This window comes from Labeo rohita, chromosome 18 (assembly GCF_022985175.1).
Source record: "Labeo rohita strain BAU-BD-2019 chromosome 18, IGBB_LRoh.1.0, whole genome shotgun sequence".
Lineage (NCBI taxonomy): Eukaryota > Metazoa > Chordata > Actinopteri > Cypriniformes > Cyprinidae > Labeo > Labeo rohita.
The window spans coordinates 21,458,058-21,473,939 of NC_066886.1; the positions used below are offsets into that span (position 1 = coordinate 21,458,058).

At 37.4% G+C, this 15,882-nt stretch overlaps 1 protein-coding gene across 1 annotated transcript; it reads right to left on the bottom strand.

The window, feature by feature from the left end:
- Positions 1 to 1,998: 1,998 nt before the first annotated feature.
- Positions 1,999 to 8,973, bottom strand: LOC127181146 (extracellular calcium-sensing receptor). Its single transcript, XM_051135696.1, has 8 exons — positions 8,963 to 8,973; positions 8,818 to 8,888; positions 8,132 to 8,258; positions 7,637 to 7,925; positions 6,798 to 7,553; positions 6,471 to 6,698; positions 3,048 to 3,171; positions 1,999 to 2,912 (listed from the first exon to the last, which is right to left on the bottom strand). The coding sequence occupies exons 1-8, from the start codon at positions 8,971 to 8,973 to the stop codon at positions 1,999 to 2,001; spliced, it is 2,520 nt and encodes an 839-aa protein (XP_050991653.1).
- Positions 8,974 to 15,882: the final 6,909 nt, after the last annotated feature.

Sequence of the window (15,882 nt, forward strand, 5' to 3'; positions counted from 1 at the left end):
ACAAAAGTTTGTTGTTATTATGAGTGTATACAAATAAAAGTAGACCCTTTACAGATTCAAATAATGTATTGCTTTTGTCTGTACTATCAAAAATGATGGAGTAATTTAAGTTCCTTTATGGGTTATCAGGAAAATCTGCCACAAAATGCGCCGGTGCATTTGTCAAACCCAGAGGCTTAAAGCCAGAGTTCCGTCTCACCAGCAGCTGCGTCCACACAGCTTCGGATTGCCAAGTTTGACACATGCGCAGTATCTGCTGCCTTTTTCTTGTGCATGCGCTATTGTATGCGCACTGTCCGCGTGGTCTCAAAAAATTGCCTGCATGTGGACGGGGTGCACAGCTGTCCGCAATCCCTCCTGATGACGAAAATTACTTCATGTGGACAGTGTGCAGATGGGAACGGGTACACTTTGGGCTTTAAGGTATATTTGGATGCTGCTAGCCACATACCTATTAATGGAGCTGCTTTGCATTCTCACATGACACAGTGTCTCACTCCCTTCTCAGGGAACTGGGTTACGTACATAAATTAAGATGTCTATACTGTTAGATACAAAGCTGCTCATCCAGTGCAGAATCCAAAAGAAGTGATGAGGGGCATGTGATGAGTATCAACCCAGAGTTAAGTGGAGAATGCAGAACTCTTTGAAAGGTTGCAGGAGTTGGAGTTACTGTGGGATTAGGGATTAATGTACAACACCGTTCCCATGCCAACCCTGCAGAAAGGTTCAACAAGACACTGTTTGGGATGTTGAGGACATTAGAAAGATGAGACCCCATTAGACCCAGATTGACCCATGAACTGAAGTGCTTGTGGTGTGGATACTAATAACAGTCGTCTGTGGAGCATCGGTCAAATAATTATGTATTTTTTATGCTGATTGCATTATAGAGTTTAAAAGTTCATTTTAAATTACTATTTCTGCTAAGTTAGTTACAAACACTTAAAGAGTACTTTAATGCTACAATTGTATTAATTCCTTACAGCAGTATAGTAAGTATAATTCTTTCCAGCTGAAATTGCATTAACAAGAAAATACAGATGCATAGTTAAAATGCTAAACAAAATAGCAAGATGTTAATGGGTGGTTAGGGTGACATTTTAAATGTGTCTTAAAGTCTTACAAAGTTTAAATAATTACAGTCACAGTTGCATAGAAGTAGAATATATTGGTTATTGGAGCTTTTGCTGTAAGCATCTATCCTGCATTTACTCCTAATCAGTTGCATGTGGAATGTGTCCCAAAACACCTTCGTAAATGTTTTGATTAGTCAGATTCCAGTCTGTCTCAAATGTGCTTCAGAAAGCATACATACATACAGCATACATGACATTCATATGATCACATAACTGATTTACTATCTGATGTTATTTTCATGCAAGCAACATCTCTTTGCCTTTTATGATTATTGCTATACCACCATCAAAATATCCCTAAAACTCTCTAATAGCATTTGTTGGAAATAACATTTAAATATTACATGAATTAAAATTTAATTTAATTACACTTCTTCTCAAATCTTCTCAAATTTTGATTGACAAACATTTTCTGCATTAGATGCTTCACCTGCTTAAACTGTTAATGCTATGGCTTTGTTAATTCATAGCATCTGTAGGGATTAGCCAATTGTTTTTTTTTTTTTTTTTTCTCAAAAAGCTATTTTAATAAAAGGGCCTAACATCACCATCCTTTCAGGGTTTGAAAATTTGCTGCTTTCTCTATCATTTTCAGTTGTTCTGTTCCTCATTTGTTTTAATGGAGCAAGAAAAAAAACACCATAGAGGAGGACCTCCTTTATTCTTTGTATGGGTTTGTTTATAGTCTTTGTCAGGGTAATTTGGGCACATTATATGCAAATGAAGTCATATTATCATGTGGTGAGACATTTTTCTGAATGTGTCTGTTTTTAATCTATGAAATGACTTCTATGTAAATCAGCTTGTTGAACAATTAAAGAGCATTACATTTATGATGTAAATAATATGTTATTTTTTCTCAGTTGGATTTGGATGGAACCTTTCCCATCATATGTTGTTTTGTATTTTGTTCAGGCTTAAGTAGAATGATGAAACATTTAGGTGCAAATATGCAGAACAGTAAACCAAAGCTTGAGGCTAAAATTGCAAAAATCTCCACAGCTACAGTAAATTTTCCAGGAGAACTGACATAAGATGGGATAAATGTAATCCATACAGCACAGAATATGAGCATACTGAATGTAATGAATTTGGCTTCATTGAAGTTATCAGGCAGTGTGCGAGCCAGAAAAGCCAGAATGAAACACAAGACAGCCAGTAGGCCAATATAACCCAGAACAGCAGAGAAACCTATTGTAGAACCCAGACTACACTCAAGAATGATATTTTCCTTATAATATTTCATATTTTTGTGAGGAAATGGAGGAGATATTGTTAGCCAAAGCACACAGATAAGAACTTGTATAAGTGTAAAGGCAAGAACACTGAGTCGTTGTTGTGCAGGCCCAAACCATTTCATGACATTACTTCCTGGAAGTGTAGCCTTGAAGGCCATTAACACAACTATTGTTTTCCCTAGAACACAGGAGATACAGAGGACAAAAGTTATTCCAAATGCTGTGTGACGCAACATGCAGGACCACTCTGTGGGCCGACCAATGAAAGTAAGTGAGCAGAGAAAACAAAGAGTCAATGAGAAGAGCAACAGGAAGCTCAGCTCTGAGTTGTTGGCTTTTACTATGGGGGTGTCCTTTTTACTGTAAAACAGTATCGCCACCAGTGCAGTTAATCCTGCTCCAAAGAGTGAGAAAAAGACCAGCACTATACCCATAACTTCTGTGAATGACAGAAACTCTACAACCTTTAACACACATTTATTTTTCTCAGCATTAGACCAGTATTCCCCTGGACACTGCTTGCAGTTATTTGAATCTGGAAAAGAAGTTGATCACTGTAGTTAGAAATGAAAGAAAATGGTTTTATTTATGAGCAACACACACACACACACACACACACAGGAGCTAAACGATTTTCTTAGAACATTTTGTGAAATTAGCCAAATATTACCTGTCTCATTACTGATTTCTCCTTCTGCACATGGAATACAATCATAACAGCAGACAGGTCTTCCTTTCTGTGCAGCTTTCCTAGTCCCTGGAGGACAGCTCTCACTGCACACAGACCTTGGTTTCTACATAGAAATGAATATTGTACACAGGGTTTGAAATTAACACCCACCAACCTGCCAAATGCAGGTAAAAACCAGGTAACGGTATTAAATCACTATCCAATTTGGCAGGTTACTTTTCATAAATTATGTTCACTCATTCATCAACTAGATAAAAAAGTTTGTCAAGACAAACTTTAAGTTGACTTGAGAAAGCTGGACATGATTAGCAAGTTGCTAGCATGTGTTTAGCCTGATTAGCAGGATGTTAGCATGTTGCCAGCATGTTTCTATCATGATTAGCAGGTTGCTAGCACGTTTCTAGCATGATTATCGTATGATTGTCAAGTTGTTAGCATGTTTCTAGCATGATTAGCAGGTCGCTAGCATGTTTCTAGCATGATTAGCAGTTTGCTAGCATGTTTCTAGCATGATTAACAAGTTGCTAGCATGTTTCTAGCATGCTTCTAGTATGATTAGCATGTTGCTAACATATTTCTAGCATGATTAGCACATTACTAGCATGATTTTAGCATGATTAACATATTAATAGCATGTTGCTAGCATGATCAGCAAGTTACTAGCATGTTTCAAGCATGATTAGTAGGTTGCTAGCATGTTTTTACCATGATTAGCAGGTTGCTAGCATGTTTCTAGCATGATTAGCAAGTTGCTAGCATACTTATAGCAGGATTACTAAATTGTTAACATGTTTTTAGCATAATTAACAAGTTGTTAGCATGTTTCTAGCATGATTACCAAGTTGCTAGCATGTTTCTAGCATGATTAGCAAGCATGATTCTAGTTGCTAGGCTTGGCTAGATAGAGAAACAGATTAGAATAGATAACTGAATAGAATAGATTTGAATAGTGTTGGCTCATTTGAACATTCCGTCAATTTAAGCCTATGGGATTTTTATGATTTTTAATCTTTAATTTTATGAAAACTATAAGTTGGATCAGTTAGAAAAGATATAGCAACCCGAGTCAGATTAGTCTGAAGATCTGGGCTGAGTTTGGTAGTTCTAGCTTGAAAGCTCTAGGAGGAGAGGCGTTCAGAAGTTTGGCTAAGAAGAATAATAATAAAAAGCTTAAGTAGCAGATCAGTAAATAAACATCTTCATCAATTTGACAACACACACTGCAAATGCTCACAACACAACCAAATACAGAAACGTGTTGCAAATACTCACAACACAGCCAAATACATAAATCCGCAAGTATTTGTGTTTGCAAGTATTTCAGTATTTGTAGCGTGTTTCTATTTTTGCAGCATGTTTCTGTAGTTGTTTGTGAGCATTTGCAGCGTGCATGTTTTTTTTTGTTGTTGTTGTTGTTTTGTTTTCTATTTGCATGTGTTTTTTTCATTTGCAGCATGTTGAGCTCTCTCAGTCACCGTAGATTTTGCCAAATATGTTACCTGTAAGGCCACATACAGTCATGTGAAAAAGTTAGGACACCCTACTGAATTCCATGGTTTGATTAACTGATCATCAGCAAGTCTGAGCGCTTCTATAAACGCAAAAGCTTTGGCAGTTTGCTGATCTGGAGCCTTCAGGTGTGTGTTAACACAATGCCAAGGAGGTAAGACATCAGCAATCATCTTAGAGAAGCAATTGTTGCTGCCATCAATCTGAAAAGAGTAATACGGCCATTTCCAAACAATTTGAAGTTTATTCACAAGTGGAAGACATTTAAAACAGACACCTCTCCTTCCAGGAGTGGACGTCCCAGAAAATTCACCCCAAGATCAGACCGTGTAAAGCTCAGAGAAATGGCAGACAGCCCAAGAACTACACCTCAGACTCTACAGGCCTCAGTTAACATGTTAAATGATAAAGTTCATGACAATACCATTAGAAAAATATGGGACAAAAATGGCATGTTTGGAAGGCTTGGCAGAAGAAAGCATCTTCTATATAAAAAAAAACAAAACAATGCAGCACAGTTTAGGTCTGCAAAGTTACATCTGAACAAAACACAAGTCTTCTAGAATAATGTCCTTTGAACAGACGAGACCAAAGTGGAGATGTTTGGCCATAATGCACAGCGCCAAGTTTGGTGAAAACCTAAAGAGCATATCAGCACAAACACCTCATACCAAAAGACAAGCATGCTGGTGGAGGGCTGATCATTTTGGGCTTGTTTTGTAGCCACAGGACCTGGGCACCTCACAGTCATTGAGTTGACCATGAACTCCTCTGTATATCAAAGTATTCTTGAGTCAAATGCGAAGGCATTTGTCCGACATCTAATGTTGGGCCAAAATTGGGTCTTGCAACAGGACAATGATCCCAAGCACACCATCAAATCTACAACAGAATGGCTGAAAAGAAAAGAATCAAGGTGTTGCAATAGCCCAGTCAAAGTCCAGAACTCATCCTGACTCAAATGCTGTGGTGAGAGCTGTGCATAAGAAAATGCCCACAAACCTCAATAAACTGGAGCAACATTGAAAAGAAGACTGGTCCAAATTCCTCCAGAACAATGTGAGAGACTGAAAAAGTCATATAGAAAATTAATACTTCAAGTTATTGCTGCTACAGGCAATTGACTCATAGGGTGTCCTAACTTTGTCACACATGGCCTTTCCCTCTTGGCTGTATTTTTCTTAAATAAATAATGACACAGTGTGATATGTCATGTGATGATGTTTATCTGAGGATTTATTTTCCAAATTTTAAGACCGGCCAAGGACCAGGTAATTTTTTATTATGTCCTGATACAGAAAACCATGAAATTCAATAGGGTGTCCGAACTTTTTCACATGACTGTATACTTTTGACAAAGTGAAAAGTGGGTAGATAAAAATACAATTTTATAACATACATGTAAATATGTTAATAGTATCTGTATAGGTTTCATGTATGTTCTTACTTCTTGTGATAATGTATTCCTTATATGGAAACTTAATATAATGTACATATGTTACATTTGCTTATGGGTACAATTACTGTCCTTTTGCTCAGAACCTGTTCAGTAATGCCATCTGCTGTTACATTTGTCTGCTTCGTCAAATTAATGTAATTTAACCCTTCAGCATTTCTCTAAAATTTGCCTAAACACTCGGTGAAACACTAACAGGTCGATTTACAGTAATGTTTTTTTTTTTTTTTTCAATTATTACTGATGTCATGTTATTTTAAAATAATTTGGAATTATATAATACTGAATGTAAATATGTTTTGTGCAATGGATCCAGATTCCGTCCTGAATTTGAACTTTTTTTTTTTTTGTGGTATACTTTTTGTCAGTTCTTGCATATGCTATAGGGCAATGTATTCTGACTTTTTGTTTCAGATAAACATGTTATTGCCATTTACCTCCAGCTGTCCTCCAGTCCAGATTATATTTTCAGTCTTGAGCACAAAGCGCTGGTCAGGGGGCAGTGAGGCATCATAGTATCCCACTGGTGTAAATTGGATTGAGCCATCAGAGTCCTTCTGCCAGTTCACAACTTCATATTGGGCTACAGTGGCACCAGTGCTGTCAAACCACACACGATCTCCCATTTTTACAGTGAAATTTACTCTTTTCAGTGCTTCAACAACCTATTGAGAAAAGGGCATTTTAAACATTTTCAAACAGAAAACCATTTTGCTTTCTGTTACTCACTTATTTTATTTTATTTTTTTTTTTTATTTTATTACCTGCTGAAGTTCTATTTTCAGGTCTTTCTCACAACCTTTCTTTTCTTTACACTTGAGTAGACTGTGTAGTGAATGAGCCACAGCATAAACAGCTTTGTACACATTGCCCGAATATCTTTGTTCAGGCACATCTTCATTGTAGTTTTTAAGCATAAGCAGATCCTGATATATGCTGCAACTTAAGGCATATTGAGGAGAATTTCTTTCTCTCTGTGAGCATGGAAAAGCTGTTTCCCAAAATGACTTTATAACATAGTCTGCAAAACCTTCAATATCAATTTTTCTCACTGCAAACCCCAGTGACCCTCCAAGAACACGAAAGCTGTTTGGACCAATCAAACTCTTAGCAGTTATCCATGCCTCTACCCCAATCATTTGGAGACCTGTAATATTCTCAGTACTTAGTTGCTCAAGCAAATTTTCCATTTCAAAACTGGTAAGAAACACAATTATCACTTTTGCAGTGCTTTTTTTAATTGTCTCCACCACTTTTCGAAGTTTTTCAGGCTCTGTTCGGTAGAATTTCTCAGAGTACTCCACACAAATCCCTTCTTCCTGGGCTGTGTTCAGAAATACGGCCATTCCATTGTTTCCATAATCATTGTCACTATTCACAGCTCCCACCCAAGACCAGCCAAAGTGCTTGATTATGTATGCAAGTGCTCTGCTCTGGTGGTAATCACTAGCAATAGTCCTGAAGAAAGATGGATAATTTTTCCTGTTACTGAGACATTCACATGTGGCCGAAGGACTTACCTGAAAAAGAAAGAAAAGGAAACAGTGATAACATCATCAGTATGGAGATCGCTATTAGACTTACTCTATGAGCAGACCCTTACCACTGGAATTTTAAAAGGCCCTGTAGTTCTGGACAGAATCACTGTGGCTGATGATTCTGTTTCTCCTATGATGGCATATAAAGGAGACTGCCCATCGCATGTGTCCTCTGCTGCAAATTCTTGTCCATTCATTAATGCCATAGTTGCACTCATAGAAGTCAATCTTGAACCACAGGTATCATAAATTCGGTAACCAATAGAAATATTTGGGAGTAAACTTTTACTGTTGTTAATCTCGTCAATGGCAAAGATCATGGTCTGAGCCACCCGAAAACCTCTTAGATTTACACTGTGAAAACATTTAAGAGCTAGCATTAATACCAAAAAAAAAGTGCATCTTGTTCAAAAATACATCTGGTTCATTTGTGAAAAAAACATCATGACATTACAGATGTTATGGTAGACATTTACAAATGTACTTATTGCAGCAAATGTATAAATGATCATATCAAATGAATTATCTTCTCTGATATATATTAGTTAAATGTAGAAAACCTGGAGCATGATAGCAACTGAGGTTTTTGTGTAAATTCAAATGAAGGCAATGTCTCTATGCTCCGGATAGGAAAAAGTGCTCCAATAGTTACATCTCCATCTTTGGATATCAGTGGGTATTTAGGGCCAATATTGAAGTATTCACTTGTCTGTGCAATCATATTTGCATTACCTAATATCTCAAATGTTTGAATTACCTAACCAGTTTGAAATATTCTGTTGTTTCCTATTTTTATACCTATGCTGCATCAGGTTTTTTTTGTTCTTCTTCTTCTTTCTTTTTTGTATGAGAAAATATATTGTAGTATCATTAATTACTGCTTCCTTTGCTTCCATTGTCAAAAAAAAAAAACAGGTACATTCGGATTATATTTGGTGCATTGGATACTGACTCATGAACATAATCAAAGCTATTATTTTTCCTTTCAGGTTATTTCTATCATGAATCTGATCGGTGACTTTCGGTCTGCTTACCAGCAGATGTCGGTCTCGCTCTGTCACTTCACACAGACTGTTGCACTGCACTCCGGACTACGTATCCCGTCACCCATCGCGCTGACTGCGTCAGCGTCTGTGGCCAATCAGGCACCCTATATAAGCCCCGGACTTTCCCCCTGTGACTGATGGAGTATTGTTGTGGTTATTTCATTGTTTTGCGTATGTCCCTAGTTTCCTAGTTTCTAAGTTCCCTAGTTCCCTGTGTTTAGCTTTCTCGCCTGGTCTTTTCGTCTCGTCTGTCTCGCCGCCTGCCTTGCCCCTTTCGGATTACGTTCGCCACGGATTAACCTACGCCTGCTTCACAGACTTTTCTTGTGTCTCGCCCCTACATACCTTTTTGCCATTATTTGACTCTGCCTGCTTGACCATGTCTTTGCCTCGTCCTGTAAATAAAAGCTTGCATATGGATCTGCTCACCTCTCGTCTCACTCCCCACGTTACAATTTCTAAATGACCATTTACGGAAAAGGATTAGGGCCCAGCAATAAATAAAATAAAGTAAAATAAAACAAAACAAAACTAAACTAAACTAAACTAAACTAAACTATCTCGAGATTAAAGTCGTTAAATTTCAAGAAAAAAGTCAAGATAAAATATTGAGAATAAACTCATTACATTTCTAGAAAAAAGCCAAAAAGTTGTTAAATTTTGAGATAAAAAGTTAAATTTCGAGAAAAAAAGTTGAAATAAAATGTTCAGAATAAACTTAAAAATGTAAAATTTCGAGAATAAACACACTTGTGTCATGTTCATTTCATCTGGTCGGAGAGAATCAAGCAGTGTTTGCAGTGGTGTAGTTTACGAGCGATTTCATCTGAATAAATGTGCTAATGTTACTGCATATGTTGTATTTTAATGCAGTTTGTGTAGTTTTGTTGATTTAATTTCGGAAATTCTGAATAGGTTACGTTGTGGCAAGTTCGAGTTGCTTTTTGTCATGTAATGTTAAAAGTTAAATTATGACAATAATCTAACTTAGGTTTTTTTCAGTTGCAATTGGCATTATATCCTATTAATATGTTTTAGTTATTTTAATGTTGAATTATCTAATGTCACACTGGGGCATCAGGATTTTTATGTGTTGGATAGTTGAAATTGTGATGTTTCAGCATAGACTGTGGATGTTTGCATCATATATGTCAATGATGTAGGTTTTGTTGGTTTTGAGCATTTTTGAGATCACGTGACCCACTGACAGAGATGGCCGCTTGACTCAATAAACCATTCGTTTAAGTTATAGTCTCTGCGCAACTTTCTTATATTTATTTCCCTGAATTTGTTTACTTTTCTGTGATGGCTAAACGACAGCTTTGACCATCCTTCCTGGAGAAAAAAACGGCAGAGCCTGTTAATGAAGCACTGCGTGCCATGGTAGCTGACGAGCTAAAGATACAGTTCGACGTGGTTTGGGAAATTTTTAATTTCAACTGATCACCGAAAGAATTGGATTTCTGGAGAAATAGATGAGACTGATCAGTAATAACTTTGACAATATCCAGACAACTGTTCAGAAAGTTAAGCAAGACACGGCCGAAGTTAAGCTAACTGAAGTGTATCTACAACACTTCAAGACAAGATGGCGAGACTGGAAGATAAAACTCGCCAGTGTAACATTCGTCTCGTCTGCCTCGCAGAAGGGGAAGAGGGCAGCAATGCTTTAGGATTCATACAAACCCAGTTACCCCAGTGGATCTCGTCACTTAAAACAGATCGATCGAAATAGAGAGGGCGCATGGCATCTATACCGGTGACAGCAGCAAAAAGATTCTACGAACGCTAATTTTCAAATTGCTTCACCTCCAGGACAGAAACGCCATCCTTAAGGGAGCACGAGCCACAGGACAAATACTTTACAAGGGCAACTTGCTTCTCTTTTTTCCCCGACTACAGCAAACCACAAAAAGACGGTGATAAAGAGATGAATCAGTCTAGGAAAAGACTCACACAGCTCGGGATCTCTTCCTTCATGATCTATCCCGCCACGATCAAGGTGACGCATCGCGGATCAACTTCTCATCTCCAAACACCGACTGAAGTGGAAGCTGTCACACCCCTGTGGACTGTTTCATTGGTTTTTCCCTTATGTGTCCTTATTTGGTCTTTCCTGTTCCGTTTCTGATTATGACGTCATTGTTTAATCACCCACATCTGTCCTTGTCTGATTAACCTGGTTATTTAAGTTTGGTTCAGTTCCTCATTTGGTTGTCGGTTCTTAAAGTCATTTGAAGTCACTTAATGTCGTTTACTGTTGTTTTTGTGTGTTTGCGTGTGGATTCCCTGCTGTTCCTGTTCGTTCCTGTTCCTGTGTTTGGATTATCTTAAAAAAGTGCATGTTCCTGATTTCCTTGTCCCCACTCCTCCTTCCTGCACATGATGCCTGACAGAAGCTTACACAGTAAAATCCCCAAAGTAAAATCAACTTCATTCAGAGAACATTTGGTCCCTCTCTAAATAGAGTTAAATTAACACTGAAGCAGAGTTAAAGTTAATTGGATAATTAAGTAATCAATTAAAAGGTGATTGAGCATTAGTGATAAACACCTGCTGTTAGCAAGCAGAATCACTGAAGAAAAGAGAAACACAAGAACTACAACTGATTTCAGCCACAGATTAAATAAACTGAAATAAAATAAGCGATTAAATCTTTCAAGATCTCAGCAGATGATGATTAAACAACTCCACAAACAGCAGCACCAGCTTCACTCATTATTAACCAGACTGACTTTATTTCTGTCACACGTCTACAGAAGCTCTTATTGAGAATTACAGAGGATCAGATGTTGATGTTTTAGTGGTTAAAATGATGCCACCCTCATGGAGATCAGCATTTGCTTTAGTTGGGCTCTTGACCCTTGACTTCTTTATCTCTCTCTGCCCATACTGTTGTAAAGCAGAATGGTCCATGCTTTACATTAAACACATGTTAGCTGCTTTTTTATGATGAGATATTTCTCATGAGCTGGTTTGAATAGATCTAAAGTAACTTTTCCCCAATGCAAGTGTTTAGATTTTGCATAACAAATCTTTTGAAATTACAGCAGCTATGATTAATAGTTATGAATTATTTTAGATCCATGGAATACATAAGAAAACTTCTCTATTGTTTAGAGACACACAGACATCAAGTACCAGTATATGAATCTCAACAATGATGACAATCAACAAAAACGCTTTATGCTGCAGTGCATGCTGGGTAAACTCCCATCATGCACTGCAGTATGAGTAATTATTTTCACCACTGTTGAGGATCGTACGATAAGTGTTTATGTCTAAAAACCTGAGTTGACACAGCTCTTTATTTTCAACAAAAAAGCATTATGGCGATGTTTGTTTAATAGGACTTTAATAGGACCTTTTTTTTCAGTAAATGTCAATAAACCAAAGACAAAGATTTCTTCATGATGTTCACACAAATGAGCTATAAGCAGAAAGTGTAAAACAATCTGCTACTTCAAACATTTGATTCAGCAATTCACAAATGTTCGCTGTGGAACAATATTATAATCGCTTAAAAGCAAAATTATTTAAGTTACTAAAATGGTCAAAAGACAAACTAAAGTAAACCTTGACCACGATTATGGTGGCATGTTTTTTTTTTTTTTTTTTCTTATTCTTTTTTCCCCCATTGACCAATAAAACATCAACTTCTGAACCTCTGCTAATTCTCAATTAGTGCTTTTGTAGACATACAATAAAGCCAGTCTGGGGTGTGTTTCCCGTACAACAACGTAACTCGCTGATTAACCTCCATAGTATGATGCATTGTTGTGGAAATGAACTTTCCCAAACACAGTTGCATCTCTGTCGTTTGTACCACATTAGTTCAACAATGTAGGGCCATTGTTAATGACGTCACTGAGTAATAACACATGTAATTTAACTGATTAGAGATCTCTAAAATCCAGCTATATTGAACATGGCACGTGATGACTAATTTACTATTTTTTGTTCCCTGTCATTTCGCTTTATTTGATGTTTGATTCATCGTGAGTTCCCTCTTACATCATACTCTGGGGTTCCCTTAGGCATTTATGCGCATGCGCACTAATCAAAAACTTCGCTTACAGAGGAAGCTTAAAAATACATAGATTAAAATGCATTTATAATTAGATTGAGTGAAAGATATATATTGTACTGCATGTTAGCTTGCTTATTGTGCCCAAGAGCATAATTTATTGAGCCCATATCTTACTAATAAGGAACTATAGTTCCAACCATGTAAGTTTGTGACGCTGTTTGCGAATGTTTGTTTGAACTGTGGTTTTTGGGAAACACAGAATCGTTGAACTATGTTGGTAACGACAGAACTTGTGACCATAGTAGGCTAACGATGCTTTTGGGAAGCGCACCCCTGATGAGTGAAGCTGGTGATGCTGTTTGTGGAGTTGTTTAATCTGATTTTGAGAGATTTAATGTCTTTTGTTTCAGTTGATTTCATCTGTGGCTGAAGTCAGTCGCGGTTCTTGTGTTTCCCGTTTCTTCAGTGACGCTGCTTGTTAACAGAAGGTGTTCATCATTAATGCACAATCATCATTTAACTGATCACTTAATTATTTCATTAACTTTAACTCTGCTTCAGTGTTAATTTAACTCTATTTAGAGAGTGACCAAATGTTCTCTGAACAGAGTTAATATTACTCTGGGGATTTTACTGTGTATGCTGACCAGCAACAGGCACTACGCCTCAGTCCTTATATGACAGCATGCCAGCGGGAATGTTAATGGATGCCAGTGCTTAGTCTCTAGAAGGAAATTTCTAGACTGACATTGTGACTATGCTGAATACTACTTTAATGTACTGTGATACCAAGTCGGCCTTGGGGCTCGGGTGATACTCTGTTATATTGGCCCAATTTATTATGCATTGTACAAAACAGTCTTACTACTTTAATGGGGAGAGACCAAGTAAATTACTAGCGCTACGGATTAAGCAGATGGAATCTAGAGCAAAAATAAGTATCTTTTCTTCAGCAGTTTCCCCTCCCCAAATTTGACGAACATCACTTAGAGATGCTAAATGGGCCTCTGTCACTAGATGAACTGAAACTGGCTCTAGGATCCATGCCAAAGAAAAAAGCTCCAGGTAGTGATGGAATTTCCCCTGAACTAATTTCCGCCATCTGGGATGTAGTATCGTCACTTATTCTTAACTCTTTTTTTTTTTTGGTTTTGCGATCGAAAATGGAACCCTTCACAGGGACCAAAACACAGCTCTCACAACCCTTTTACTCAAGAAGGGCAAAGATCCCTTAGAATGTGCCAGTTATCGGCCTATCAGTTTAATAACTACAGATGTGAAACTCTTTGCTAAAACTTAAGTTAAAAGTTAAAAGTTATAAACTATGATAAAGATAAAGTTATAAACTATGACTAGTCCAGTTTTCTCAAAGATTGCCTCCGATAACATCAGGCGACTTATACATATTATTCATAGGTCCAGTTCCTATCCGGCCTCCTCTGCGGTCATTTCGTTAGACGCGTAGAAGGCCTTTGAAGGCCACATAAAATCTCTCTCTATGCTGATGATATTCTGCTCTATGTTTCTAATATTACTGTGTCTGGTCCTGAGTGCTTAAACTCAGGGTTAATTTTTTTTCCTCCATGTTGCCTCTTCCACCGCCTGAAGGTTTTTTCAAAGGAGCTTAATAGGGCTATTTCTGGATGTATATGGATAAAAAAAAAACAAAAAAAAAAACAGAATTCGACTTAAAACAATGCAGCGTAAGAAATTAGATGGAGGTCTGTCATTTCCTAATTTTGATTTATATAATTTATCTTTTCAAATAAGAGGAATCAAAACCTGGGTTCACCCAGATTCTTCGGTTCCATGGTGAATTCTGTAGGCGAACATCATCCATCCTGTTCGCCTACAAGATCTCCCCTTTTCAGGTATTTCAAAATCCTTAAAGAAATCTTATGGATCAATTATTGAATATTCACTTGATGCATGGAAAAAGGTTGAGAAAATCACAGGTGGTCCTTTTTTATATACTAAGACAACTCCATTATGGCATAATAATCGTTTATGCACTGGTAACAAACCCTTTGTTTTTAAAGCCTGGTCTGATGCTGGTGTTGAATGACATTTATTGTGATAATGGCCTCAAATCATTTCAGGAATTAAGTGAGGAGTTTTCTTAACCTGGATTTTCTTTCTTTTTATATTTAAGACTGAGGTCAGCTTTAAAGGATTATGGTGTTCCTTGGGCCACCATTGTGCTCCCACATCCTCTGTGGGAGTGGTTGGACATTAATACTCCTTTTAGTGGTTTAGTTTCTAAGATTTATAATTCAATCCTTTTACTGCAGTATACTTATATTCCAGATATCCACTCCTGGGAAAGGGACGGTCTCGCTCAACTTGATTGGGACGTGGTATGGGCCAGATGTTTTACTGCTTCAGAATCTTGCACATCAGATGATACATTATTAGGGTATCAATAGGGCCTATATCAGCCCCACTGTATTATACAAGATGTATGTTCTGTTATTTTGGATTTCCTGCATTTAGATATACCTCGAGATCCCCTACTTTTTCTATTGTTGACGAATCCATTCTCCAGCTGAATTCTCATCAAAAAAGGACCCTATCAGCTGCAAATACTGCTGCCAAAAAGACTGTTTTGAAGTTATGCATAGAACCATCCACTCCCACAACTTTTATTTGGCTATCTTACTTCAGAGATATTGTTTTGCTGGAAGGTACCACTGCCAGGCTCAGTGGCGCAAAGTACAGCACTATTCAGAGTTATTCACAAATATTGCTGTGATGTTGCTAGATAACCTGAAAAGTTGACATTCCCTACTGGGCTTATGTGATTTTTATTTCTTCTATTTCTCCTCATCATTTTTTTCCCTGTACAAGTGGACAGCTTCATGGCATCTGTTTGTACATAGTTCTTTTTAACTGTGAACTGTGATTCTTTTCTGAAGTGAAACAAAAAATCTGAATAAAAATGTTGATCAAAAAAAAAAAGGAGTAACATTTGTAGGAGTAACATTCATATTACTTTTATATCTCATGGAAAAAGTCTAACTAGTCAAATGTGTCTACGTTATGTCACAATAACACAATAACAACTAATGCAAGCAGGCTAATAAAAAAAAGACTTACTCAGAACGATCTCCTCCACTGGCTTAGGCCGCGTGTCACATCGTGTTCTTCTTCTGAGGTAAATTCTGGCTTATTCCTCTCAGCGCGCCCCTTTTTCCAGAAACAGTAGCTGACACGTAGCTGAGATGAACTTGACAAA

Bases quoted from the DNA above. Each gene is read 5' to 3' on its own strand.
- LOC127181146 (XM_051135696.1), bottom strand. The intron at 7,926-8,131 runs GTTTTCTACATT...ATGTTTTCACAG, and splicing joins CAGTTGCTATCATGCTCCAG to TGTAAATCTAAGAGGTTTTC. The intron at 2,913-3,047 runs GTAATATTTGGC...CTTCTTTTCCAG, and splicing joins AGAAATCAGTAATGAGACAG to ATTCAAATAACTGCAAGCAG.